General features: G+C 41.7%; 1 protein-coding gene across 1 annotated transcript in view; it reads right to left on the bottom strand.

Annotated features, from left to right (window-relative positions):
* Window positions 1-473: 473 nt before the first annotated feature.
* Window positions 474-17633, bottom strand: part of trabd2b (TraB domain containing 2B) — a gene marked incomplete at its 5' end in the record, with an annotated part of 63598 nt that continues 46438 nt past the window's right edge. Inside the window, 3 exons of the mRNA XM_083940282.1 lie at window positions 474-1194; window positions 1465-1749; window positions 3873-3969. Of these exons, the coding sequence (XP_083796408.1) occupies window positions 960-1194; window positions 1465-1749; window positions 3873-3969 (617 nt within the window). The 3' untranslated portion in view covers window positions 474-959. The remainder of the gene's footprint in view (window positions 1195-1464; window positions 1750-3872; window positions 3970-17633) is intronic.

Genomic DNA, 17633 nt, shown 5'->3' with positions numbered 1-17633 from the left:
CACAAGGTAGCATCAAATTAAAAGAATGAAGTAAAGTTCAAATAATTAAAATGTACTTGAGTAAATGTACTTAGTTACTGTCCACCACTGACTGTAGAAATAAAGCGAGTGGTGTTTTCTTACTTATAGCCAGCAGATGGCAGATTAAGATCACCTGTTGCACATGTTCTCCCCATCTGTGCATAGAGACCAAACATATGGAGGTGAATCTGTCATTGCTGGATGTCTTAAGGAAGCTGCTGTTCATGTATTTACTTTATTCTATTTAGCCTCCAACATTCGACCACAAACATCCGGTCCGAATGATCTGTCCATTAGAAAGAAAGAAATCCTGCAACACTTGATTCATTTTCAAAGTTTATTTTTTTCATTTATCTTCAAAAAGCAAGAAAATATACTCTTTTCTTCCAGAAATAATAAATATACAATATTTCTTTATGAACAAAATGCACAATTTACAAAAAAAGTGGCAACTAAGTGCTCCACCTCCTACACAGTAATGTTTAACTGTATGCATTCAACTCATTTATCATTGAGTTATAACTGTTATTAGTATGTCCTACTCTCATTATTAAATTCTTATTTTTCAATACAGTATTACAGTTTTCATTAGGTAGAAAGCTCCACCACACAAATTCTTCAAAATTACATGTCTTCATTGTGTTATGTGTTTGTTACTCTACCATAATACTTTCATGAGGTTTGAAGACATTGTCCATTCGTTGCTTGTGTTGTGGCTGAGAGCTTATTTCACACATTTTCAGACTTGACAACTATGTAAAGACTTCGGCAGGCTGGAGCTGATCCCTCCTTGTAGGTGGAGGCTGACAGCAGGATCATCCATTGTTCCTCCATCTTTTTTTCTGCATGTGCTGATCCTTGTTTATCAGGTACATTCCACTGCTCTGGTATGGAGGCAGCAGTGTCTGTAATGTTTGTAAGATAACTCTGTGCTGTGGTCAGGAGGTGAGCAGCATGTGTGATAAAAGCCAGGCTAAAATACAAGACAGTGTGAGTGTGCTGTGGACTGAGGCTGGCTGGGCGGAGCTGGGGTTGGGCGGAGAGGAGAAAGCTGGACCTGGATGACGCTCTGTGGCGGAGATCTCCGTCCGTCTGTGCTGCTCTTGATGGGTCAGCGAAGGCTCCACTGTCACATAGCCATTGATTATCCTCACATTAGGTGGTGGTGTTGTGCTGGAGGAGAGAGGACACAATAAATAAGGGTTTAGCTGGCAACTCTGAGCAATCAACAACAACAAAATAGTATTCATTTTGATAAATGTTAAATATTTATATAATCTTTAAACAAAATAGTGCAAAAGAATTCACAAGTGCTCTATCATATAATCAAGTTTGAAGCCCCCCATTTTTTTTCCTCCATCAAATACCTATATTCTACATTAACACTCCAGCAGCTACTTACAAAACATCACTTCAGTAAACAGATCGACATGGATATCTCACCTATCCCCAATGCGAACCCACAAGTCACTGAAAAGACGGGGCCTCCCGTGGCCACGGTGAGCTTTGTGAGGCCGCTTGTGTCGTCCAAATTCTTCCAGCTGGCTCAGGCTGTCGGGGAGCAGAATGTGAGGCAGCTCCTCATCTCCGAGGCCGGGAATGTTCTCTGGGTCGTCCAGCTCCAGCTCCATGTCTAGTGAAGTGGTCAGCCAGCTGTCGGGAGATGTCGTGCTGGTGTCGGTGCCCTCCTCACCGGACCGTGCTGCAGGCTCTTTAGCCGGTTTGCTCCTGGAGCAGGAAAAAAATCAAAGAGGATATGGAGTCAGTTTATACTCATGAAAAGCCCACAATATGAATTATTGGTGAATTCAAAGGTAGTACCGAAGTCCTTGAGTTATAGATGGAAAATCTGTTTTTTTGTGTGTCTGAGATGATTTTAATTTAAACTATAAGACTGTTTCTTTTTGAATGTTATTGTTTGTGGTTTCCGACCACTCTATTGTGTTCCACTTATATCGCTTGATTTCAATCAAGGACGTGACCACCAAATGGATGCCTTGCCCTGTAAACACTGCACTGAGTGGCAGAAATACCCAGCATGCAACATTAGAGGAAGTTGTAACTCCTGTGGCCGTACTGTTGCGTCAAAACTGACATCTGCCCAATACAGACCACCCAGAATCGCCGGCCTCTCCTTGAAAACTTTTGCCATGTTTCTCTTTCTTCCACCCATTACTCATACTTTCTTCTCTCTTGATCTTTTCCTGTCAATGTGGCTCGCATGTGACTTTGTGTTTGAAGGTAGACATAAAAAAGAACCTAATGTACATGTCAAATATACAAAATTTTGATACTACTAAATCACATCACTTAACACGATATGATCAATTTTAGGATGGGAGGGATAGGTATAGTCATGATTTCCACGGCTCACTAATTAATACTTATTTTGTCTGTCCGGTCATCTTAAATTCCATGGGCTGCACTTCTACTTTTGCAGACATGAGCCCCCCCTTGGTCAGGGTGATGATAGCCCCTGGCCTGCTGTGGTCAAGCTACTGTGGAGCCAAACCCCCCTTCAGTCTGCTCTGTCTGTCAGTCATATAACCACTCTTCAAGACCTTTTGCCAATTGGTCTGAATCAATCCAGGTCTGATGCTAACATCTGTCATAAACATCTCTCGTTTAACTATTGTTTCCTCACCTGTCACGTCACATTGTGTCAAAAGTGTCTGTGCACAAGTGTGTGGTCTTGTGTGCGTGTGTACACAAGTTTTTTGTGACCACAGAAAGTCAGTCCACTTGTCAGCTTTTAAACCAGAACCACTGACTAAAGCCCACAACTCTGCAAACAGGGTGGAAGGGGATACTGTTTTGCAGCTGTACTTTGCAGGGAGAAGTGTATAAAACCTCCAGCTGGAAGGATGGATGGGGATGTTACTGTTTTTGATGGGATGCCCCTTGTTGTTTCCAATTTCGCCCTGAATTAAGTGGCTTTTGTTAGTACTTTATGGGCCCATGGATCAACCCCCTAGGTAGGAGGGGAGCTGCTCTGTGCCAAGGCATGGGGTTACACACACACACACACACACACACACACACACACACACACACACACACACACACACACACACTTTGTGATAGTAAAAGGGATTGTGCAAGGTTTTTGTGAAGAACTGCTGCAGGTTGCCAAGCATCTGTATGTCTATACAACCCTGCTCCTTGGCATTCTCTCCACTCACCCTGCATACACATGCGTGTAAGTTTGTGCTGACCGTTGTACCAGTGGCTGCAGGAAACAGGCAGAACCACCACTGGAAACCTGCCATTGTAGGCAAAGGAGGAAAGTGAGGGAGTTGTTAAGGTATCAAAGGAATCCTGCATGGCTTAGCTTTATTTGTTACAGAGCACAATTTGGACTGTATCTGCGGTGCACTTCAATAAATCTGAGGTTAAATAGCTCGACTGTAGAGAGAAATAGACGGATGCGCACAGGCTGAGTTGACGGATGTCCACATGTGTTTGCACGCCTGCCAGAAAAGTAAGAGTGTACAAATGCTCTGTTTCACAGTCCATATTACTATAACATTAACAGTGTGATGCTAGCACTAAATCAAAGCCTCTGTCTTTTTCCATTCATCATTTTGTCAGGATCTCAAGCTTTGAAGTGCAACTTGTGATTGATTACCTGCACACAACTAGAATTGATCAAGTGCTCAAGATTTAAAGGTCCCATATTGTGAAGAGTGAGATTTTCATGTCTTTTTTTATTATATATAGCAGGTCAAGGTGCTATATAAAAACTGTGAAAGTATCAAAACACTCCACAGAGAAATGCACACAGCTTTTAACAACAACTCTTTATTCACATGACATGCTCTATCATCTTATACACACTTCTACAGACTCACTCTGTGACTGGCTCTTGGTGATCAGGGGAAACATGGACGATCTCGTACCCCTCCTGCCTCAGGATGTCAAGCACACTGTGGTTCCCCAGGAAGTGGCCTAAGAGTAGACAAACAATCACAATAGTGATGAAAAATGTAAGAGATGCAAGATAGTGTTAAAGCCATTTTTACCACGCATACATTTTGTCTGTTTGACACCTGGATGGTGTTTCATAGAAAAACATTTTGGTGTTAATAACTTAACTATATCTTTGAACATTTGACCAACATTGGAGAGTAGACCTCCCCCACCAAAGATGGATATAGGGATACTTATGTATTGTGGCAATTACCCTGCTGTAGACATATGCAAGAAACAGGATTGTGCAAGATCTCTTAGTTTGCTCTTTTTCTCCCGGGCCCACTTTTTGCCCTGTAATGAACCCAGATCGTCAGCACTCAACCTCCTGCCCGCTCTCCGCTCCCCTTGCCTTCACCTTGTATATGATTCCTTCAGACTGACATCAACCATGGCCTCAGCCTCACGCTGATGAAAGCTTTTTTAAATTTTATTTCTCCCATCAACTGATAATCCTGCGTGTCACTCAACCCAGCAATAAACTGTAATGTAGCCTGACATTACCCCTGCTACACACACACACACACACACACGCAACCTTTGACAGAAGAATTCATATTTGTGCACACGCAGGAATTCACACACTCACACACCTCAGTTCTCTCATGCAGCTTATTAATAACATGTTGACAATATTCAAGCCTCTTACTTGCTTTTTGTCAGGGCCTTCTGCTCCCACTCTGCCCCTCATCCCTGCCAATTTTATCATTATAATGTTCCTGATCATTCCTGAGAGTCAAAGAAAGAGGCACGCGGTGTTACACTTTCTTGGCAGCCGAGTTCAAAGGCAGCGCTGGGATAGGCTGCAGAGTGAAAGGAGGCTTCTAACAACAGAGTGTCGGTGAGATCAGATGGGATTACACAGAGGGGAGAGTGTGAGTCTTTGTCTGGGTGAAGGTGTATGTAGTTTTGTTTTGCTATACTCGTGCAGACTATATCCTCATACAGTTGCACAAGTGACACTGTCCTCAAAGCAATTTCAGTCAAAAACAACTGGACTGGTTGTTTGTCTAGGAAGACGTTTCACCTCTCATCCAAGAGGCTTCATCAGTTCATGTACGCATCTGACCAGTCTTCCTAGACAAACAACCAGTCCAGTTTTTTTTGACTGAAATTGCTTTGAGGATAACGATGACCTGGACGAATGAGAACATTCACAGGCTTAAGTGACACTGTATTTCTTATCCTTGTTTTTTAAATAACCTTTTCCAGGGTAAGGGTACTTACAACTGATCTAAAAGACAGTTAAAGTTACAGGTGATCAATGAAATAAAACGTACAAACAGTTTAAATTAGATCCATTCAATGTAAAAGATAACCACAAAATGAAGCCACACACATGGCACCCCCACCAGGCTGGAATTTCCACATGTTCATTACTTTGGTTTTTCACCAGCCTTAGTTGTAGCCTACTTTGTGTTAAAGGGATATTTTACCCATTAGAATCCAGGTCTGTGTCATGGCAATGTTGGTATTGTGTTCAGATAAACAGTGTTTTGCCTGATGCTGACCGAGCATCAGAGAGTAAGGACACAAAATGCACATCGCATCATCTGAATACAATGTCTACAGACCTGAATTAAAACCTGGATATCTCTTTAGGCGCTAATTAACAAGTGTTGGCATGCTGAAACGCATACAGGTGAGCATGGTAAACATATCTGATTTAGAGGATCTGGTAAGAATATCAGAGTAAGCCAATCAGAGGCAGAGTAGGGCGGCTCATACCCGAGCTCGTCCCTCTGGACCATCATTTCTAGCATCATACCTTACAGAGCCACTAGCATGTCTGCTCTTGGTCTTGTTATACTATAACACATTTGGAGAATGTAGTATAAGCAGCCCGTTTGCAATGCCATGCTTGGTAGGGGAACTGCAAACAATGTACTTTATGGTTGATTTGTTATAACATAACATATACGGTAAGTAAGTAATAGCCTGAACTATTAAAGTTAAAACAATAATATAAGAGAAAATGACTGCTAAAATGAACACACATAAAAAAGTCCCACTACACAAATACCTCAATTACCACCAATTCCTCCCCTCTCCTCTCTTAAATTCTTCTCTCTTTTCTTTCATCCCTTTCTCCTCACAAGACGATGGGGCCAAAGTCAGCTCATTCACTGACCGCATGCTGACAGATTCAACCACCCTCATATCTGTGTCAAGCAGCTATTTCATTAATTTCTGCAGGCCGGGGGCAGAGAAGAACACCTCCTGCGTGTTCAGCCGGGTGTGAGGTCACACTGACTGTTTGATGTGCTGACTTGATTTCCTCTGCTCTGCTGTCATGCATAAACACTCAGACAGAGCAGTGTGTGTGTGTGTGTGTGTGTGTGTGTGTGTGTGTGTGTGTGTGTGTTTGTGTTTGTGTGTGTGTGTGTGTGTGTGTGTGTGTGTGTTGTATGTATGATGAAATTGTTCTTTTCCTCCACAGCCGACAGTCGACCACATGTTTTTCATTTCTAAGACACACCTGCTGTAAATCTGACATTCTTTAAGCATTCAATCTGCCGAGAATCCCTTTCAGTTGTTTTTTTCAGGATCCTGTAAACATGCACCCAGTCCTTAAACAACCTACTGTAGCCACACACAAACAGGCCAGCAATACAAAAACTTTTGTCTGCAGCATAGGGCTAAAAAAAGACATGAATAAACAGCTACAAACATACACTTACGCCTCACACACACAAGCAAACTGTCGTACTCAGGGTGAAAACCGCCACTTCTCAAATGTTGATGTTTGAACTTAAATTGAGGGATTGCACAGTTCCCCATGAGTTGGCACAATTTGTCAAATAAACAAAAATGTTTTAAATCTGAGTTCCTCAACAGTTTAGACTTTCGGAAAAATTGTGTTCATAAGTTTTCAGCATGTGTATTATTTGTTGCTGTTTTTGTGGTTCATCCCTGCGTGTGGGTGAATGACTGGTCGAGATAATAGCTCTTTCCATACAGATGACTGTGTGCGTGTGTGAGTGTGTGAGGCTGTGTTTGTTTTTGGAGTATCCAGACAGTAAACAGTGTGGTGCTCCCGAAGCAGAGAGCACGTCCAGCAAACAGCTCCATTAACAGGCGTAATGAGAGGTCAGCTGATTCTAAATCGCTCCCCTGCTTGTTGCTGACTACCATAGAGCACTGCAAAACATGCTTGTGTGTGTGTGTGTGTGTGTGATAGTTATAGTGCTAATGTATGGCATTTTGTATTAAAGTAATTGTCTCTTTATTGAGATGTGGGGTGATGTACTTCAAGTGAAAAGAAAAACAGCAAAAAAAGGTGATCTAAAACGAATGAAAATGGACCAAATCATCACAAAGAAAGCAACAAATAATGTACAAAAACTTGTCCTGTGTCCAAATGCCATACTACATACTAAATATATTCAGCATGTGCTATATACTTTACTTTTCTGTTTCCTACTGATGTGATAGAGCATTGACCACATGACTTTGGAAGGCCTCTGCCAATTAAACTTTCCAATAAGAAGGCAAAATATTCTTATTATTTTTTTATTATTCCAAAGGTATGAGACTTTAGACTGTATCCTTTAGTACATCCATTGTTCTGATGTTTTGCAGCTGTGAGCACTGCAGTTCCTCTATTTCCATGATTAATGTTCTCATGGTTATGTTTAGGCACTCACTCAGAGCCTTCGGTTAACTTTAGGGAATGGTCGCGGTCTTGGGTAAATACAGAAAAAGTCAAAAGAGACAGGACGTGTTTACTTCCTTCCTAACCACAATCTTTCCCTAACCTTAATCAACAAGAGTTTGTTGCTTAAACCTAACCACACGCTGGATGCTCTGAGTGACAGTAGATCAGTGGAACAATGAATCAACAGCACACTCCAAATTAACTATTATAACTATTATTTTCCAACGTGAACTACACTGTTGTCTATAAAGTTGGAATTATTTTGTTTTCAGACACATTCCTGTTTTTATTTTTTTCTTATACGTGGTTTAATTTTCACTGTGATTTGTTTGGAAGAAATTGATCAACTACGTTTTGAGAATATATACACTTTATCTATCAAGAATAAATCACTGCCACTCTTTTCATGAGAAGAGGTAAAAATATTTTATAACAACTTTATGCAACAGTGTACATACAAAATTAGATTAATATTCATATGCAGTATGAATTTGGGACCCTAATTCGGTCTTTTCCATTATGTACATCACATTGTTTAATTTGCAGAGTGAGCTGCGGTTTAGTTTTAGAAGCAACGTAACTTGTGGTAATGTGGCTTCAAACCACTTACAACCACTTTCACATATCACCCAACCCTCCGGTCTTTCTCCCTGCTCAGCTGTCATCACTCTACTAAAGTAGATATGCTTTAAATATTTTCTTTGCTGGAAAAAAAAAAAGATCCAATTTTAAGTAGTAGGAGACTTGTGTGTACACTACCTTACAGGGTGTTTCCCCTCCTGTGGCTCCTGAGAGCAGAGTTAATGACCCAGTTACTCCTCTATTTAATAACCTCTCCATCCTGATTTCCACCTACAGTAGCGACTTAATGCGCTCCACTTCTCCCCGTGTCTGTCTGTGTTTACTGTTGCCACCTCTTGTCTCAGGCCTATTTCTTTATCCGTCTGGCTTTACAGACATGTCTTTTTAAAGCGCCTTGTTGTCATCGTGGCTCTGTCTTCCATCCTCTATTTATCTTTGTTTATCAGTTATTCCTCCCTTCTCTCTCCACGCAACTTTTTGTATGAAGGCATTAGTGTTTGTTGCAAAAGGAGGTGTTACAGCATGTCTGGTTGCCACCCAGTCTCGACTCCAGCCATGTCAGCGCCTCAGCCTGGCCCTGCACTCCTTCTGTGTCTTTAGTTTCAGTCTCACCATGCCTCCCTTTATGTCTATTCATCCCTTCCTTTGTACTTCCCTCTGGACATACTCTGAAGTGCAAAGATAAGATTGTAGTATTAGTGCAGGAGGAGAATGGAAACAGCACAACATGAAGAGAGCAGGAAGAGAATTATGTTATTTTTCAGTTTTGCACAAACAAATGTGTTTGCAATTACACTGTGTAAACAATGGATCAACTGATGTGTGCTTGTGGTTTAAAAACATCCCACATGGCTTGCAAGCAGACCACTTCATATGAAAATTGCAATCACAGCACAAACAGTAAGAGAACAAGGAGAGAAAACATGAACAAAATAGAAATGTTAGCGGTGGACGGAGGGACACAGACAGGACAGATAGAGAGATAGAGAGATAGAGAGAGAGAGAGAGAATAGCTTGCAGGAGGGAATTGATGTACATCCTATATCCAGCCAGAAGGCATTCTGGGTGATGTTGTTACATTATGGTCCAAACAAACGCAAGCTGTTGCCTTCCAGCCATTTGAACAACAGATGGAAGAGAGATGAGAAGAGGAGGAAGAAGACAAGAATAAAGTGGAGAGAGAACCCTGGTAAACAGAGTGTAATATTAAAATGTACTTGATAGTTTACGCGGGCGTGTTCGTTTTTAGATTTGTTTGGAAATGTGTTCCAGTGAGTGTGTGCACAGGCTGAAATGATGGGGAAAATTCCTCCCATCTCCATGTGTTTGTGTGTGTAGGTGTCAAATGGGTGACAAATGAAAGGAAAAACTAACACGTGAGTTACTGGACCACCATGAGCTACCAGAACAGCTTTGATGCTTCTTTGCGTTGAGTCTCTGAACTCTTCTAGAGTGATGAACACCAGTTTTTCCTAAAATATTTCCTCATTTGGTGTTTTGATGGTGGTGGTGAAGAACAGTGCCTACCACGTCAGTCTGAAATCTCCTGTAGTTGTTTAAATTAGTGATGGGAATTATAGGTCTTAAGGGAGGCGGATCCATTCCAAGAGCCATTCATTGTTCTTTTTATAGGTGGCGGGGGTTACTAGGTTTATTTGTGAATTAATCACGAGGATAATGATAGGGTATGATTTGGATCTGATTCAAACATAGACATCCCACAAGTATAATTTCATTTTACATATGTGGACTAGGTTTAGCAACACTAAATTACTCACATTGACAGACCTAATATCAATGATCTGCATTGTAAACATTACACAAGGTGACGCCATGCCCCTCTGTCAGTGAATCTACTAGTTTGAACTTACCCCTTTGTATGAAATGTGTTAATAAATAATAATAATAAAGTCGCCTAACCTTAAATGCAATCCGTGCAACACTTCATTAGAAAACTTTATTGGCCCCAAGGAAAAGTAGAATGTGTAAAACAATAAAGAGAAAAGACTCTCACCAAGTAAGACTCGGTTTGCTCCTATTGTACCAAAATACCGTTTGCGAATATCACATCACTATGTGCAATTGATCATTTGCTAAACCCCACACCTCCACAGAGACAGTCCAACCGTAGGTTAGTCACTGGATCTAGCTAAGGCATGCATTCTCCACATGTTGAAACAGTATGCATGGGGCTCTAAATAAGAGGGATACTCTGTATATCAAGGGTTTGGAGGGTGTCATTTTTATTGCCTTTCCAAAACTAGAAAGACACAAGCAAAAGTATGTGCTTATCTGGTTAATAGTAACCTAGCACTATTTCCAAAGGCAAGTGACATGTCACTTACTAACTACATTGTTTTGTGGGGTTACAGATCATGTTAAAGAAATACCATTCCAGGACTAAAATATACATCCTGTAGGAGCCAAAAATGCTACAATATCAGAGTTTACAGTAACAATAATTCGAGCCAAACGTGCATTACATAGACATGCAGCTTCTGTCTTTTAGCATTGTATCACGTGCATATGAATATATAAAACCCTTTTACAGGGTTCTCAACTGGAGATTGGGTTTCCAACTAGCTCTGACGTTGGCATTAGCTTTCCACCTGCTCACTACAGCTGATAAAATTTGCTGTGGACAGTTGTCATTTCAGCCAACAAAGTCCATGGTTGTCGGCTAACAATAAGAGTCTTACTTTTTTTGTACTTGACCCATTGTTCTAAAGAAATTGCTGCAAATTTCGAGTGGTAAATCTGCCACTGTAATGATCCTGATAATGTGCCATGAGAGAACAAAAAGACAGGCAAGCAAGTTCCGTGCAAATAGCTTGGTGGCTCCTCCTACTTTTTGCTAACCTCTTGTAACCGCGACTGCACATGTATTCATGTACAGTAGCTGTATGTGGGGAAAGTCTCTGTCTGACTCATCCTGCGTAGCACTACCACTCATACCTTGAACAACATATGAGTAATGCAACAAAGATTTTAATAGGCCCAGCATCCCCGCGTCTTGCTGTGCGTTTCCATTTCCAGTTTAACAGTGCTGGGATCCCTCTATAAATCACACAGCAGCCTTCAGAATAACAGAGCGGAGCCGGAGAAAGAACTAGCCACAGCACTTGAGAAATACTTGAACTACTGCCTTGAAAACGGAGCCGGGTTTTCACTTGATGTGTAAATCTAACAAGGCAGGATGGTAAATTCCACCTCTCAGCTCAGCTCTGGGTTTGTAGAAGGGAAATAATGGCAATCTGGAGTCCCCCACCCCTCACCCCCCACCCTCCAACATCCCTCACTCACTCCTCATCTCCATAATGACTTCACTTTCTATGCAGGCGGCACAACGTCTGTCTGTCTCCCTGCACCGTACTGAGGTGTTACGAGTGACGAATGTTGACATCTAAGTTCTGGTCATCGTCCTGGCTGGTAAAATGCGGAGCTCAAGGGAGTTGGAAGGGAATCGCAACTGCTGCATGCAGAGGGCCTGACACCAAGCCATGTCAGAAAGGCTGGAGGCCGGGCTCAGTGTTTCAGTGTCAGAGGCTTTAAAGTGATTCCCCACGTATAAATACTGAGACTGTGAGAGCTTGCTGCTGCAGTCTCATGGTGGGCAAAGAGAAAGTGGGTGAGGTGGGGAAAAAACAGAAGGGGGCAGAGAGGGAAAGAAAGAAAGCAGAGGAAAAATATAAAGGAGCAAAGAAATAGAGAGACGAAGGGAGGTGAGCTGAGTGGAGCGAACAAAATTTTGTTTGTTTTTGTTCCTCTCAGCTGCGATCTTTACCATCTCTCCTTACTGGGACAAGAGGAGTATAGGGAGCAGCTGGTCAATAGTGGAGAAAGACACACGCACATAAACACGTGATGGAAGAAACCTTGGTTTCCAACTGGAGCTCTGTCTTTATCTTTCTCATCTCATTCTTGCACCGTCGGTTCATTTCCTGTCCTCCACCCTTGGTTAAAGTTGCAGTTAAGCAGGAGGAACTTTGAGTTTTCATGCAAGTAGAAAATAATGCACAGACTTCCTTTTGTTACAAATACAATAAAATACACAAAAATGCTAACATGCATGTCCTCTTGTTTACGTGTTTTAAAGGAGTGCATATTTGTGAGCATGTGGCGATGACGTGGTGTGTGTGTGCGTTTGTGTGTGTGTGTGTGTGTTGCTGGCATACATTAGACAGACATGCTGCCCAGCAGGCATAAGCTCAGAGATAAAAGTAAGTGTGTAGGTATGTGTGTGTAGCTTACGGTATGTATGTGCATGCCTGTGTGTAAATGTGAGTGTGTGTTATTAAGTGTGTGTTTGTGTCTACACTGGCAGAAAGCAATTTTTCACATCAGTTGTTTCTCAGGACCGGCTGGTTTTGATTCTTGCCATTTAATCAGGCTCTGATTTACACCTGGAACACCAGGTGAATGTAATTAAGCACCACATAGAAAAAACAGCAGTACTATGGGTCCCAAGAAATGAACCTTGGTATTGTTGTATTCTTTGGTCTACACAGTTTTTGCTGTGTACATGTAGGGCAATGTTAATATAAGATCAAAGCGCACAATGCTGAAGCATTCGTGTGTTTAAGAAATGTAGCATTAAGCTTTTTGGCTCTAAAAAGGCAAAGAGATATTCTCTCAGTTGCCAATGAAGTGTGTAATCTTTGAACAAGCTAATGAACTGTGTTGATTTCATTAGAGGTTAGAATCTGGTAAGTGTATAGCAACACGCAAACTTACAGTTACATTCTTGAACATTTACAAAGTGACATACAGTACATGAGAGATAATTCTGTTGCTACAGAAGCTAAAAGGTATGTGGTAACTAGTTCACGTAGTCTTCCTCTTCTGTGCGCCTGTCATTGTTTACTGTCTGAGTCCATACTTTTTCTTGGTGTTTTAGGTCCACACAGATGACATTTCCGCTAATCTCTAGAATAGTACAGTATGAATATGAAGGCTGATACATTTTTAAAAAGCTATATTGTGCCAGTGCTTTTCGCCTCTTTTGCTGAACACGGTTTAGCATGCTACCAAAGTGATTTGGCCAATTCAAATTACAAATGGGTACCAGTACGCCTCCAATACCAAAATATTTAGCCAGTTGCCTACATATTCTGCATTCCTGTGCAGATATCTGTTTATAGAGATTAGGACAGAAGTATCCCTGTATTTAGACTGCACACTAGGCTCTGACAAATGCACTATAACCTTGCAGGCATCTAGGCCAAACCGCTCTCCATTTAAAAATACATCTAAATGTGTGCAAATGGTCGGTAAGAAAGCACTAATAATACCTCTATATCTTTCCCTCTCTATTTGTCTACACCGCTGAGCAGAAGACAACACATGGCGAACACGGCATCTTCGTCAATTCATAAAATGTTCCTGCAAACAAGAGGACAGCATGAAGAGAGATAAGATACACTGGCAGGCAGAGAGACAGGTAGAACAATGGAATTAGAGCTAAAGACAAACTGGAGAGCAGGCAGATGAGAAAAAAAGAGGAGAAAAGCAGAGATACTAAGAGAGGAAAAGCCATGGAGACAAAGTGACATGCACGCCAAGCAGGCTCTCTCTCTCAGTCATCACTTCAACACCACAACACCACAAGCGACTGCAAAACACATGGACCCACTCTGCCTGCACAATGGTCTATTATTGGCCTGTACAGCAGAATATACAAAATGAAAAACTACTTTCACTAAACATATCCAAAGTGGCGCTGACTTCAAAACAAACAATGCCGCATGTGTAGGTTTGACAATAACTACTCTTTGGCGATAAATATCTCTGATGATCATATGACTTTGTGTCGCAAACATACACAGACACATGTGTAAGTGTGTGTGTCTAGGTCGTGGCAGCGTCAGGAAATTCCATGGGATGTTTTCAATAAGGCCGGGCAGCGGTAGCCAGAGAGCTGGCAAATGAAAACCTGCTGAAGCACACCACAGAGCTCCAACAACACATTGCCTACCCTTGAAGAACTCCTTCAGCACAAATGATAGCTCAGGATGCACTCGTGTATGAAAATGAATGTTTGTTGTTTGCATATGATTGAGAGAGAGAGAGAGAGAGAGAGAGAGCGAGAGAGAGAGAGAGAGAGAGGATAACCGAGAATGCATATTTTGCAGAGTGAGCGATGGAAAAATAACATTGAGGTTTGTATCTGTTTACAATAGCAACAGAACAAGTGTCCAATGTGTGTACAACATGACTGTGAGCATGTTTTCCCCTTACTGCTATCATCTGGTGCTGCTGTGTCATTCTGTCTAAGGGGAAACAGTGATGCGTTCACTTGGCCTCACAAAGGCCGCTAACGTCATGCTACGGTGGGTGCCTATGATTGGTCCTCATTATATAATGCTGATAGTGAACAGCAGTGACCGCAGTGGTGTAAAGGAGAAGGCTGAGAGACTACGAGGAGACAGTTTGACATTTTCCTTCAATTTCCAGTCTATACGCTAAGATAGTTTACTGGATGTTAGCTGTAGCTGCATATTTAATGGGCATCTAACTCTCAGCAAGCAAGAAGCTTATTACTTTTCCCTTTTACATACAACTCCGTGTTCACTTCCATGTTGTGCTACATTCTTTCCGATCACCACACATCTTTAGGTAGGTATTCAGGTTTAGGTTTTTGGATTAGGATACCCCCCCCGATACTGTAGAATAACAGAATCCTTTAAAATTAATGCATTTAATTAAAGACAGTTACATTTACTGCATTATGCTGGCATTTACAGTTGTGTTTCTCTCCTCACACAAACGCGCACGCGCCTGCCTGGTGCTGTTGGAAGTCTGCTAACTTGTTGTTCCTGCCACCAATATTAGCTGCTTTGTTTTCAACAATGTTGGGATGAAAAAAACGTGCACGTAGGCTGGAAATGTGGTATTTTGTTGGAAGTAAGCTATGAGAAGAGGAAGTCTGGTCGCCCCTGGGCTAATTTATACAGTGTAAAGCAGTCAGATGTGTGTAGAGGTCTGTATGGTTATACAGTAGCCTGGTGTTGTTTTCAGGCAATTTAATGAAGATAAACACAGTTAAAGGTTGTGAAGTGCAGCAGAGTTTACCGTGAGCGGAGCACTGATTTTAACACATCGATATCGCAGTTGATCATGATCAAACCTGATCTCTCTTCCACTTCCAAAATCACGATTGCGATTAACATTTGATTAATTGTGCAGTTCTAGTGCTATGTTCTTGTCCAGTACAGTGAAGCTTGAATTTGACCTCATGTTTTTTGTTATCCAACAAATGTCAATGAAAGTCCAGTATTCACCCTCCTTTTAAGCTCTGGTTTGGCCTCTACTAGCAAAATTAAGTGAGAAGCTGCAGGGTTAAGTGATAAGGTTCATGATTGCGAGCGACCGCTAACATTACATGTAGTCATTTGATACAATGGCAATAAAAAAAGTGACTAGTCGAGTTCTACTAATGTATTGTAGGCTCTCAGTGATGTACAACCACTGCATAAGAATTCAACTATTCAAAATATATATTCTGCTTACTGACTGAAATATGAATGTAGCATGTGAGACTGAGAGACTCTGAGTGGCTTCTGTGGACCATCGATATCATCAAATCTTGGCCCATCAGTGAGCTCCAGTGAGAGGGTAATACTGCGCGGTCAGTCTCTTTTATATTGTCAGGGGTAGGCCTAATTCAATTATGCCTTAAGCTCTTTCACGTCTGTAATTTTTTATTAATAACCTGTTGTTGAAAGTGACGAAAATAAAGAATGTCTGTTACAACGTGTGTGCATGCAGATGTGCAGGATGGAGGAAAAGAAAAGAGAAAGAAACTGCTTGATCAAGTACAACATACATTTGACACATAAAAGTACTTGTGCTACAGGAAGGTGTAGGTGTACAGCAAGAGAAAGGGGGAGTCTGGGAAGTAAAGTGCTGAGCTTAGCAGAGATGGATTTCCTGCCCGAACCACTTTATACACACATCGTATAGTTTAATTACCCTGTGCAAAAACCTGGACCGGACTGCAACATCGGTAACTTTAGAGGGCCTTGACCTGAGCGCTGCCCCAGCTCTTTCCTCATGGTCCTGTTTTCCTTTTTGCATTCTGGACATGGTTCAGGCTGGAAGTTAGGGGTCAAAGGGAAAGGCAGCTTGAGGGGCAATTAACATTTATCTGTCGTATGGCAGAACAGCCTGTTCTCATTCCCAGGGCATCAAACACTCACACTGTGTCACGCGCCCTCCGTGTTTCATACCGACGCACAAGTAACCGTTAAGCGTCTATATGAGGCGCATTGGGCTTTCAACTATAAACCCATCCACTGCAATATTAGATGCCCAAAGAAAGTGCTACATAAGTAAAGAGTGACAGGGCTTTCACCTAGGAGACCAATTTGTGTCCAGTGCGTCACTTTTGTTACGTTACTAAGACACTCATTTTAACCCCACTCACAATATTTTATGGCACAATTTTGTTGCCTAAACCTAACAACAGAGATCTGGTTGAATTCATAACATTAACCACATGTACCCCGGTGTTTAAACCAAAGGGTCGTAGTGGAGTGTAGTTCGATGCGCATGGCTACACAACGGGTCCTGACAAAGCTTTTGCATTTGATGTATGCGTATACCTCATAAACACAATTATAGTAACAGCGAGATCCTTGGCCTGTCAGGGAAACAGCTCCAGGATCATTGTAAGTTATGACTTTTCCATTTTATAATCCACAAGAATAAGTCATATGTTGCAGAATGACCCCACTGCCTGCAGTTACAGTACACTCATCATGTTAATGTGATTTTTGAGATCTGACCATTAAGATTGTACTTTATGTGATCACATTATTGTACGCCCACATTTGGCCTGCAAATGGCTGTTATACATCTCCCCAGGCTGTATTTATTTTAAATTATGTCTGCACAATCTTAATCCTCACATCTCCTATCCTTTTTATTTGTCTTCATCACTTTAAGTATGCATTGTGGTTAGATTGTAATCAGACCATAAGAAGAACTTCTTTCGCAAAGCAAGCCTTCTTAAAGTCTTGAAGAACACTGTCAGATTTCTGGGAGTCCGGGCTGTCACCTAATACGTCCTGGCATCATTGGATGATAAAATTTCATGGCTGGTTACGGCCAATGGGAAACTGGGACCTGCAGGGACCGTTAAAGGACCGTAAAGACATGAGTCAGCATCCTAAAGACAGAAATAAGAGATGAGATGGAGGAAGCTGTGTGATTAAGTATGGGAGAGACTTTATTAAGGCTGATTTATAAAGCCTTTTGCGCCTTGCTTTTGGTACATCTGCAACTAGAGACCTGGTTCAGCTGACACAACACCTTGGAGGCCCAGTTTGTCACCTTAGACATAACTTATGTCTAATCAGCAAAGTGCATCCCTCTCCTTTTTGCATGTGCATATACATGAGAT

This window comes from Echiichthys vipera (genome assembly GCF_963691815.1).
Source record: "Echiichthys vipera genome assembly, chromosome: 3".
In the NCBI taxonomy this organism is placed as follows: domain Eukaryota; kingdom Metazoa; phylum Chordata; class Actinopteri; order Perciformes; family Trachinidae; genus Echiichthys; species Echiichthys vipera.
The sequence above is the reverse complement of the archived record's forward strand: the minus strand, read 5'-3'. Positions and strand labels throughout refer to the sequence as shown.